This window comes from Lutra lutra, chromosome 12 (assembly GCF_902655055.1).
Source record: "Lutra lutra chromosome 12, mLutLut1.2, whole genome shotgun sequence".
Classification (NCBI taxonomy): Eukaryota; Metazoa; Chordata; class Mammalia; order Carnivora; family Mustelidae; genus Lutra; species Lutra lutra.
The window spans coordinates 30,753,185-30,765,500 of record NC_062289.1 but is presented as its reverse complement, the minus strand read 5'-3'; the positions used below and the strand labels follow the sequence as shown (position 1 = coordinate 30,765,500).

The window sequence follows — 12,316 nt, the reverse complement described above, 5'->3', positions numbered from 1 at the left end:
TTATGGAAAGTATAAATAGGTCTAGATAATTGTTAAATTTAAATGTGTATCTCCATAATATTGCATAAGTTATCACAACTCTTCTCCAATTAAAAAAGACACCCTCATCATTTGGAAAATGTGTTGATATGGATTACCCATCCTACTGATAAAAGATGAAGTACTACTCTTTTGTTTTTCACTTTTTAAAATTTGAGTGGTATTTGCAATTATATATCCAAGACCCTCTGGTACATATTTGTGCTTTGTGTTTGACAAAGTGTGTCTTCAAGGCAGACCTTATGAAATTATTCTGAGGGTACTTGATATATATGTACCGGGCAGGCTGGTCTTCCCAACTCCTCCTCCTTTACACTCCATGTCTCGGGCACATAGCCCCACGATTCATTTCCTCCTCTATCTACTCCTGCTGGCCCTTCCCAGAAGAATTTTCACCATTCACCTGCTCCTTCCTGCCTGGTTGTGATGCTTTTTCATTCCACATCCTTCTCCCTCAAAAATGTTGCCCACATTGATCTTTCCTGGTTTTCAGCAACAATTGCAATTATTCATGGTGTCATATTGTTCAATATTTAGTTCTGTTGCTTAGTATTATGTTCTATATCACATGCCTAGATCCTTTCCGAGAAGAGAAAGTCCCTGAGAACAGAGACTGGATTTTTCTTTTTCCTTTACTGTGCCACAAAGACGCCATCACCTTGCAAAGATAAGCAGATGCTTGGTAGAACTCTAAATAAGATGTCATTTTTCTTAACACTGCAATTTCTGATCTTTGAAGCTTTTATAGGCCCCCCTCTCAGTAAAGGAATTGAACTATTTTCATTCAATAGATAGATCCATGAAGAAGAAACAAGGAGTATTTCATGATCCCAGATCTGCACTCAAAGAGTTAGTCAGGCTGTGGAAAGCAGAGTTTCAAGGCTTCAAACTGAGTATTAAGCTGCAACGCTGAAAGTGTTGTCATAGTCTACCTTCAGGATAAAACAGTTTGTGGTTTGTAACTGATGTAAAACTTTCCTAAACCAGTTCCCAGATCCTTGGAACTCACTCCATTCGTAGCACCATATGTACTCTATACAGCTGGTCAGGGTTTTGCAAAAACAAAAAAGCAGAAATTATTGCCTTCCACTCTTCAGTGTGACAGTAGAAGGCATAGTAGGGACAAAGACCATGCAAGCTCAGGGACCTTAATGTAGTCTGGGAATCTAAAAAGGGCTTTATAATAGTCTGGATGAACTTCGGACAAAATTGAGAAAATAGTGCCTTTCAGTAGTTTTGAGCATCATTTCCTTGTCTTTACTTTTCCTCACATTCTTCCTAAGTTCTGGCTATTACTGGCTTGTCCAACAGCTTGACACCTCCAAAGAGCTCCAAAGAGCTAGCATTCTGTTCCTTCCTGCTGCAAGACAATGCAATTGCTTATGTTCTATCCTTTGTGGAGCACACTAAGATCCTGAATCTGATATAAAAAGAATTCAAGAAAAACAACAATGGTTTGGACGCCAAAAGTGAGATTTCAAATCAGAAGTGCCGGACATGTCCTCATAGCCCTAACTAGCTATGTGACCTTAAGCAAGTCACTGAATCTTTAAAGCCTTCGATGACTCATAGGTAAGTAGGGTCATAAAGGAACCTAGCTGGTGGCCGTGGTGAAGATGAAATAAAATTATGTGTGCTCATACCCGGTATGCAGCCTTGCAATACTAAATGCATCATCAGTATCAAAATGAATATTATTCTCAGAGAAAATACTCAACTTTAAACAGAGCCCTTCAATAATTTTGCTTAAAGATGTCACTAATCATGAAGGACATCAGGCACTAAAAGTCATTTCTTTTTCTTGGTATAAGGGGACTCAGGATTTACCAAAATAGATTCAGAAAGCAGCTACCTACTCTACCACACAAGCATGACAAGAAATAGCTCTCATCATCAATACTTTCCCCCCACCTTTTTAAAAAAATCAACATACAATGCATTATTTGTTTCAGGGGTACAGGTCTGTGATTCATCAGTCTTACACAGTTCACAGCACTCACCATAGCACATAACCTCCCCAATGTCCATCATCCAGCCTCACTATCCTTCCCATCCCCCTCCTCCCAGCAACCCTCATTTTGTTTCCTGAGATGAAGAGTCTCTTATGGTTTGTCTCCTTCTTGGTTTCATCTTGTTTCATTTTTCCCTTTCTTCCCTATGATCCTCTGTTTTGCTTCTCAAATTCCTCATATCAGCATCAGCACTTTCCTTTCAGTCACTTTCCATGAAGAGGATGAAGAGCCACCAAGTAAAAACCCTTCTTCCTCTGCCTCCTAGCACTGAACGTAAACACCAGCATGATTTCCTTCAGAAGCTTCCAGAGCTTAACAGTTACTCTAGGACTCTTCACACAACTCCTTTGAGCTGGAAATGATGCAGGTGTCAGCATCTTCTTGTTTTACATGAAAACAAAAACAAAAACCAAAACCCTAAAACGGAGACCTAACCCTTGAAGACTAACATAAAAAACAAACAAACAAAAAAACATGTGATCAGGGTTTTAGTCTTAAATTTGTCACTAACAACTTTATTTTATTAAAATCAATTTCTATCCAGTTATTTATTTCTCAAATATCCTCATCCATCAACCACTTGCTTAAAACTACACAGGGCAGTTATAGGATTAAAATAAAGTGTGAACGGAAAGCATTTTGAAAAGGAACAACCACTCTACAATTATAGGAACAATTATTCCCATCACAAACACCACAGCCAGAAGCCAAATTTGCATATCAACACTTCATTATTGGAGATGTTGGTACATGAGCAATTTTAAAAAGATTGTAATTTGAGTTTTCATGGGTTTTGCACTTTCTGTGACTATCTTGTTTATTGCTTTTATCTGAAAGGAAAAGTCTGTCAAATTTGCTAAATTGCTCAGCTTACTCTCATTTTTTGTATTTGTTTTAGTGATGTATATGATGCTGGAGAGTCTCATCACTGCTAATCTGCAATTACCGAGGCTAAGACAGGGGTCCCATTGAAAACCTTTGAGCCTAGAGAAGGAGAAGCAGCACCAGGATAGGGAGGGAAAAGCAAATGCCAGCCAGTGGGGAGCAATCATTCTGGAGACAACATGATACACTTTTGCCTGACGAAGGTTCCCTCATGTTCTCAAATCCCTTAACTTACAAGAGCCACTTGTAGCTCTCAACTGGCCTTCAATTAAAGGTTTATGTTCTTTTTTTTTTTTTAATATTTTATTTATTTATTTGAGAGAGAGACAGTGAGAGAGAGCATGAGCGAGAAGGTCAGAGGGAGAAGCAGACTCCCCATGGAGCTGGGAGCCCGATGCGGGACTCGATCCCGGGACTCTGGGATCACGACCTGAGCTGAAGGCACTCGTCCAACCAACTGAGCCACCCAGGCGTCCCTAAAGGTTTATGTTCTTGAGGAATTCTGAGAAGTGCAGTAAAGGTGGTCATGTAATCACTGATGGTATACTTCCATCTAAGGGGGCTCCCTCATGTAACTTCCCAGAAGTCCTTAAAAAAAAAAAAAAGTAGACTATTCCCACTCTTCAGAGGAGTATCTGAAAGTTTCACCACTAGACCTATATTCTCTTCCCGTTTTTGTCAAATATTGCAAAATAGATTCATATTTAACTGGTGAGATAAACTTGAATTCCTATCTCATAGCCAGGTAACCATTTCATACTAAACATAGCTTTGGAGAAAGAGAAACAACAAAGGAAGGGAAGAGAACAAGTACAGGGGACTCAAATATTATAGCTGTTAAAAAATAGTCAGCTGCTACTTTAACATGCCTAAATTTTCAAGTAAAATGTAGAAAAAAATGCCATTACAAAAATGTCCTGCACTAAATACAGAAATATGTTTCAGTAGTAAGCATAGATTTATAAGCATTGACTTTATATGTTATTTTCACTTCAAGAAAATGTAAGATGCATTAGATAGAAAAATCCAAATATATGAAACACTTAAAATAGGAGAAAACTGTTTTAGTGAAGATTCTTATCTTAGCAAAAGGATTTATTAGCAGGCTACTTTAAGTCTAAAAATCATTAACTGGAAACATACACAACTATTAAAATCCAGCTCAAATTTAAGGTCAATGCAAATAAAGATAAAGCATCTAAAATTAGAACTCAACCATTCAATTTAGAGAATTTGATTTATAAAAATTTGATTTGCATGCAATATCTTAGTACTTTAATGTTGTACAAAGTAAGTCGTGGCAATAGAATTGTGAGATGGTTCCTGAACTAGGTTTTGGTCATTTAATCTCTTTAGGAGTGCTAAGGAGCACAAAAAGGACTAAGGACAAATATTATTACCCTGTAAAGATGAAGCCAACACAGCTTGCCCATCAGGCCCTGATAGTGTTTGATCAGAGAAGAATATTATATAGTAAACTACATGAAATCTGGTAATGGATCATAACCCGTGGTTTCTGCATTATCAGAAATTAGCCATGCTTTCTGCATTTTAAATTTTGTTTGTTTGGAAAAATGAACTGAGGACCACAATGATACAGCAGAGGCAGCTTGAAGCAGATTGATGGCATATGGAAGGCACTTCTTACTCAACCTGACAAGTGAGGTTTGTTCTGGTTCTGCAGGGTGGGAAGGGTCCTGTGAACTCTAACGGGTAGTGGTCTTTACATGGTAGCTGGATTCCAAGAACAAGCATTTTAAGTGGTAAATGCAGAATCTGCAGAACTCTTATGGCTCAAACTCTGAATGTATACAGCTTCATCTCTACTAAACTCTATTGCCTGAAACCAATCATAGGGCCATCCCAGACCCAAGGAGATGGGAGAAACAGATTATGCCTCCTGTTGGAGTGGTAAAGACACTGTAAAGTACCATGTGAGTTGGGATACATTGTGGCAGCTGACACGATCTACCATAATTTCAAAGATTTCTCAGAAAAATCACATGTATCATTTCTTTGTTATAATTCTCAATATGAACCTTGGTAAAGCCATGCTTTACCAAGTACTATGTACCCTTAGAGTTAAGAACAAACAAGATTTGGCACTTACCTGGCGGAACTGTTCTAGGTCAATTTTGTTACCCACCAGCACCAGGGGAATTTCATAGGTGTGGCGGACTTGAAAAATGAGCTCTTTAAACTTGGCAGCTTCCTGGAATGATTGGCGGTCAGTGACAGAGTAGCAGATGATGAATCCCTCCCCACCTCGCATGTACTGCTCCCGCATGGCTGTGAACTCTGCCTGCAGGAAAAAAAGCAAAATTGTTATGTAATTTAAAACCATGAAGCCAAGATGTCATTAAAATAAAAGGTCAAAAGTAGATAAATTATGAGACAAGGTAGGTGGGTAGAAATGTTGTAAAAGTTTATTTCTGGGCTTTGGATATAGAAAAATAGTATGAAATCTAACTGTACTGTTATGAAATCTGAATGCTTTGAAGTATTCAGAGTGTTGATCTTTAATCATAGAAAATTTGATTCAAGAGATCTTGGGGGAGATATGTTAAACAGCAGGTTAACTAACGAACTATTAGGGATTATATGCATCTTTTTATAGCTTTCTACTTAATGGTCTCGTTTTAGGAAAGGGAATCTAAGTTTGTATACTTTAAACTTTAAAACCTAGAGGAACTAATTTTCTCCTCAAAAAGATGAAAAGAAACACGAGTTTAACCTGATTATCCTGTGAACAGATGAAGTTATTAGCATAGATAATCCCCGACCCAGTTGTGTGCTTGGGTTTTCTTAGATCTCTCTCTCTGAGGGGCATAAACAGAGGGAGCTTGACGGCTGAGTCATGGGGCATTTTCCATGTTCTGTTCACTCTTACATCTTCTTCTCTCTTTGCAGAGGACAGTATCACCTTCTGAAGGTACCAGTGTCCCAACCTGGGAGGCACTGCTGTATCAGCTTTTCATGTGGCAATCCACCTGAACTACAATTTCTTGGCAACTCAATATTTAGAATGGGTCTGAGTTGCAATCTGAAACATTCCTCTTAGTCAGAAGTGTCTGTCTTCATTCACTGTTACTCTTCTGATTCCATTGTTAAAATCACAAGGGCTAGTTAGACACAAGCAAAGGAAATATAAAACTTAGACTCTGGCTGTGGAACAAGCCATGCTAAATGATAAAAGAACACAAGAACATAGTGTGATTTGGAAATAAAGTCATCAAAGAAAGATTCACATGAGTTTGAGCTGTATTTGAAGATTTCGAGATACGAATTCTTTTCCCAGCAAGCTATTTATAAGAATTACTAAAATGCCTTCTTCAGAGTAATTGTTGAAACAAATATTAAGTTGATTTAACATGGCTTGACTTTTGAGGGGTAGGAGCATTTATACAGATCCAGAAATTGTGGAAATCTGGGGTGCTTACAAGTGTAGAGAGAGTAGTAAAGTTAATAGGGTATGGAGTTAGTGGGTCAATCTTTTAAAACATTTCCAGTCAACACAGAATGGGTGCAAATAATATCACTGGGTTCAACCAGTCATTTTAAAGTTTTACAAACTTGAGTCCAGAAAGGAAAAAAGAGAGGGAGAGAGAGAGAGAGAGACTTGTCCAAGTATGAACAGGCAGCTAATGTCAAATTGGTTTGAATAATTTATCTTCTCTGATTCACACTATCTCAATTTACTTAGTATTAAAGTTTACCTCAATCCTAAATTTCACCATGTAAGTGCCATGAGCTAACATGGGAAAAAGAAATCCTACTGTGCCTCAGTTTCTTCATCTCTAAAACCAAGTTGGCTTATAAAATTTCTGACATCCCTCCCAGTTTTGGCATTCTCTAATTCTAAAAACCCTTTGCCTCAGTCAGAATCCCGTAGCTGATTGTGGACTGACTAGAGTAGTATGGATTGAATTTGCTAAATGTGGTTTCCCTGAGTTATAATGTCATTTTCCAAATCAAAATGGTAGAATCACTGTAGAAATATGTGATATTTTTAAAAATATGAATGGATTTATTACAACAGAGTATATGATCAAAACCATAAAAGCGCAAACTGAACAGGAAAAAATGTATCATGATTTATAGTTCACTGTATTTGCCAATTTTGATTCAGAAATAATCTATGTACACATAAGCAAAGGCATCTACATTCCACCTTTACATACTTTTTATACTCAAATGGGCACATAATGTACATAATTTTTACTTTTAACCTTAATTAAGATTTAATATCCTTAATATACCTTGGAGATCATTCTATATAAGCACAAATAAGTATTTTTAATGCATGTACTATATTTTATGTAACTAGTTGCCTATGAAGATATTTAGAAGTCTTCCTTTTATTCCTATTATCAAGTATGTTGCAATACAGATTCCTAAACATCCACGTTACACAGATGTATATGTGAGAAGTAATATTGCTAGATGAGAGAGAACACACATTTTTACTTTGGAGAAATAGTGCGAATCTCACCAAAGATACCATACCAATAACACTTTCCAGCATTATATAAAAGTACCTATTTCTCCTCATACTCACCCATGTCACTTATCAAATTTTTCTACCTTTTATAATTTTTAGGGTAAAAAGTAGAGTCTTGTTTCATCTGCATTTATATAAGATTCATATTGAGCATCTCCTATGTTTCTTATTCATTTACAAATTCTCTCGTAGTTATGGGTTTATTTTAAAAATGCAATTTTTATTCTTTGATTTGGGGCTTTAAAAAAAATTCTGACTGGAGACATTTCTTTCTATGTGAGACATAAGAAAAAAATTCATTTGTGTACATTAAAAATAACTACATCATAGGGAAAAGACTAATAAATTTGATGAAGTCCAACACGTATTAGGAAGACGGGCTAAATAGAGGAAAGTAAAATTCATAGAGAACAATACTGGATGAATGAATGAGTGAATATCCAATTGTTCTGATTAACTAGACTTCAAGTCACCTATAAGTTGTATTAATAGATCTACCAGTCCTCTCATCTGCTCTGAATTGAACTCTCCAGGTATGAGGTTCTAGCTTAGGTCTCGGTGAATATTTTAAGGAGTTACTTGTCTGATTTTTGCTTTGCACCTAGGTACAGGAGTAATAACTGTGTTTGTGCTCAAAAGTTGTCTTTACAATCTGAGCACAGAAACTGGGAAGCACAGTACATGACTTCTAGGTCTGTTACTCAGAATATACCCTCTAACAAATCACCTAACCCCTCAGTGCCTCAATATCCTTCTTTGCCAAAAGGGATTAGGACACACACTTAACCCATCTTACAGGGCAGTAGAAAGGATCAAATGAAAGAACAGATGTAAAAATGCTTTGATCGTTTTTAAAAATACAATACAAATTAAGCCTATTATCTATCATCTCTAGTATAAATCCTACAGAATAGAACCTTTCACTGGGAGTATAAGCATAAAATCCTCTTCGAGCTGCATTAAATATAAATGTAGAAGTATTTTTCAAATATGCTTAATCAGAAAATTAAGGTATAGGTTGTGTTATTTTTCCCCCTCCAAATAGAAAACTGTTTCCACCAATAAAACAGACATAATTAAGCTATCCCGGTGAAAGGGGAGGATACTTCCTCTTAGCTCACCTCACCCATTCTAACTCTTGTCATAGCATATATAGCTTTCTCTTAAAGATGCGCTGGAAGCTGGTGTGGCACAGAAAGTTGAGCAGAATCTCTGCAGCTATTATCAACTTAATAATATATGACACTGAAATCACTTTATAAGAAAAATGCTATGTTCAATATGTTGCTTCCGTCTTTATTCACCCATGAATTAAAGATCTCTGTGCTTTATGTTCCGTGTATCCTGAATGTTAATATCTTCTTAATTTGCTTCTTGCTATAAATGAAACTTGTTGGTTAATTATTCTGGAACATGACTAGATTCCATTTGCTATCCATAAGTAGCAAAGTATCTATGAAAGAGACCTATGTGAAAAATGCTACAAACATGACCATTTCTAATACATATATTTTTAGAGAGAGGGAGGGAGGGAGTGGGGGGCCAGGCGGCAAAAGAGAGGAAAAGAGAGAGATCCAAGATGACACCATGCCCAACAGAGCCTCGATCTTACAACCCTGAGATCATGACCTGGGCTGAAATCAAGAGTTGGATGCTTAACCAACTAAGCCACCCAGATGCCCCTTTCTCTAAGAATTTCTAAGCTATTCTGAGTACAATGCTGTAGCTTCATCAGTTCCCTTAGATAGGTTTTCTTGCATTAAAATAGGGTGAGAATACTCCTAATTGTGAACACAAAGTATTCTGATTAATCTCATATCCCAGTCTCTTGATTATCAGAGTATTTTAAGCAGACTTTCAGAAATATAGGGACGGGACCTGCTCCCCATTGTATTCAACGAGTGCCACTAGGATGTATAAGTGCCACATTGTTTACAAAATGCGCTAGTGTTATGGTCAGGCCAACCCTCAAATGCTTTCCAGCACAAACACACACATATACCACTGTTTATGGTTGCCGTACTCATGACAGCCACATCTCCATACCAAACTTATGTTCCTAGTACACAGAAAGTAAATAAAAAAAAAAAATAAGTCACTCATGCAGCTGACACTATGCCAAGTGATCAGATACATAAACTACCAAAAAAGTCTGGCCCTGTCCCGCTTGACCAAGCAGAAGTGGGCAGGAGGAAACAAATGAAGAGTAATGGAGTACTACACGAACCGTGGGGATTTAGAAAATGCCAAGAGCATTTTGCAGGAGGAAGGCAAAGAGGACTTGGTGGAAGAAATGGGATGTGTTATTTTTCTTAAATTTGTCACCTGTAAAGGGGTCCTCAACTTTCATGCAATCTTTCTTCCAAAGATATGTATTACCCTTAAACCACCTTTCATGATCCAAAGTCAGCATTTGTATGGCACTTAAATATAGAGCCCTGCATTCCCATCCATAATTTAGTTTTTGGAGGCTGTCAGAGGAACTAAATGGTTGTCGTTGCTTTTGTTTGCATGTTTGTCTAACAAAGGAATTAAACAAAATGAAAATATTAAAGTGATGAAAATGTAGGTATCATAATTTTGCTGTAATTGATGTAAAGTAGTGGTGGTTCTCCAGTCTCAAACTGAAGCCTTAAAGTAGTTGAGAATGTCCAAATAAAATGGAAACAAAGAACTTTTACAAATGTTGGTAATAAATGGTCAAAGATGGTATCTAAAAGACCAAATACAATTAACGAATTTATACTATTTTGTAGTTTGCAGAGAACATAACCATGTCCATTATACATTTGTCTATCATTTTCTTTCAATATTTGACACGCCTGTATTTTCAGGAATGCATTAAGTCATGGACTACTGCCTAACTCATTCATCAAATATTTATTGAGCACTTATGTGACAGGCATGTCAGATTTCAGATGGCTTAATACATATAATGAAACAATAATGAAACAAAAATATGAGTAAATGTGGAAAAGAACAATTAGAAATTAGAACACTGAAACCAAGATAAAGTGGTTTGATCTGCAAATTTGACTCAACTTGTAGACAATCAAAGCTACACTGGGAACATGATCAATTCCATCACTCTTGTGGTCAATAACAAAAATATACTAATGTGTCAGGTGACATGTGTCTCTCCATGAGCACTTAGAGCTGAGTGCAGTTTCTTTTATGAGGTTTCAAATAGGGGACAATGCCCTCAATGTCAACAGGATCTGCATTAGCAGGTTTTCTAAGGCTAAGTCCCAAATTCTGTTTTTCAACTTAAATCTTACCAAACATTTTATAGATTTACTCAATGATACTGCTTGCAACACTCAAGCAGCATAACAGAAAAGCTGTTTTGTAGAAAATACTATATGTTAAGATTGTGGGTGACAGTTAAAATATTTGATATTAATGCTGGAAAAAGTAAAAAGTTCTTGATTGTATGCCTAGATATGTCACTGAAGAATGGCCAATCCATAGCGCCTAAAATCCGGCTATAATGAAGATTACTCCTACATGTAAGGCTCTCACCTCAATGCAACTCAAAATAAATGTTGAGGTTGCCCTGCAGGTTATCTAATTCATGGGGCCCCGTGCAAAAGGAAAATGTAGGAGCCCTTGTTCAAAAATTAAACATCTCAAGACAGCAATAGCAGCGTATTAAAGCAAGTGCAGGACCCTCCTCAGCATGGACCCCTGGGTGACTGCACAAATTCCTGACTCATGAAGCCAGCCTGACTGATATAGCAGAATCACAAAAGAACATCCAAGAGTGTATGGGAGAACAATTCCAAAGAGACGGTCTCTGGGCAGGTCTCTCAGCAAAAGAGGCAGTGGCAATTCTCCTCTGACACTCAGTCACTTCTGAAGCTTCCTGACCCCAGCGAGGGACGAAAGACTAGACGATGATAGATATGCATGGTGGCAAGAAGCATGGGATTGAGGAGAAAATGAGGGATATGTGGTAGGGGACTGAAATATGTACCTCATATGGGAAATGTTATTACTGAAAAAGACAGGATCATGGCATATGTAAAGGGTTGGCATGCTCCTGTTGTTGAGCAAAGTCATATTCTGGAAAGCCCTGACAACCAGGTTTCAGATTTGATGTGATAGGAAAACAAGAACTCAATTTTTTTTTTTTTTTTTTTTTTTTAAGGAGGAAAGTAAACTGCAGCTCTATTTCAGTAGGACTGATCTGGCAACAAGAGCAAAGGAAAGAAAAGAAGTTAAAGACAGGAGGAAAACAAAAAAATGAAGGCTTTTACAGTAATCCTGAAGTGAATTTCCATGGGGGAAGAAATAAAAGGGGAAATACTTGAATGAGAGGTCACAAAACAGAGAAATGGAGAAAAGAGAAGTATTTCTGTCATTTCAAGGGATAAAAATGAAAGGTTTGGTGCCTACCAGTTTGGGCATGAGAGAGAAGATATGAAAACATACTATTGATGGTTCTGTCAATAACACCAGGCGATAGGTTGGGGTTTTGCATGTGCAAAACCCCAACCTATTGACTCATTATTAACTCCCACATTAGATAGTGGGGAAAAAAAGAGGAAAGCAGAGATATTAAATATGGCCAAAGTCCTAGAGCTGCCAATTAGGAAATCAGAGACCTATCATAGTCACACTTCTTCTCCAAAGACAAATTAAAGATAGCACCTCTTTTTGTAGCTCTGGAGCCTGGGAAACTACAGAAGTAGGATCAGAAAGAAGTGGATTGAGAAAGTTAGTATTTAAAGGCCCTTTTTGTCTCACACAGATTTGCCCTTGTCTGATTAGAGTTGACACTGGACAACTGAAAGGAATGGTCCACAAGAAACTGGAAATCTGGTTTATGGGAAATAATAACTGAAGGTAGGGAGAGTGGAAAAGCCACACTCAGGGG

General features: G+C 37.3%; 1 protein-coding gene across 2 annotated transcripts in view; it reads right to left on the bottom strand.

Annotated features, from left to right (window-relative positions):
• The window catches only part of RIT2 (Ras like without CAAX 2), a 382,038-nt gene that overhangs the window by 193,205 nt on the left and 176,517 nt on the right, over positions 1-12,316 (bottom strand). For both annotated transcript variants that reach the window (XM_047698584.1, XM_047698585.1), the window contains exon 4: positions 5,047-5,238. In XM_047698584.1, the coding sequence (XP_047554540.1) occupies positions 5,047-5,238 (192 nt within the window). The remainder of the gene's footprint in view (positions 1-5,046; positions 5,239-12,316) is intronic.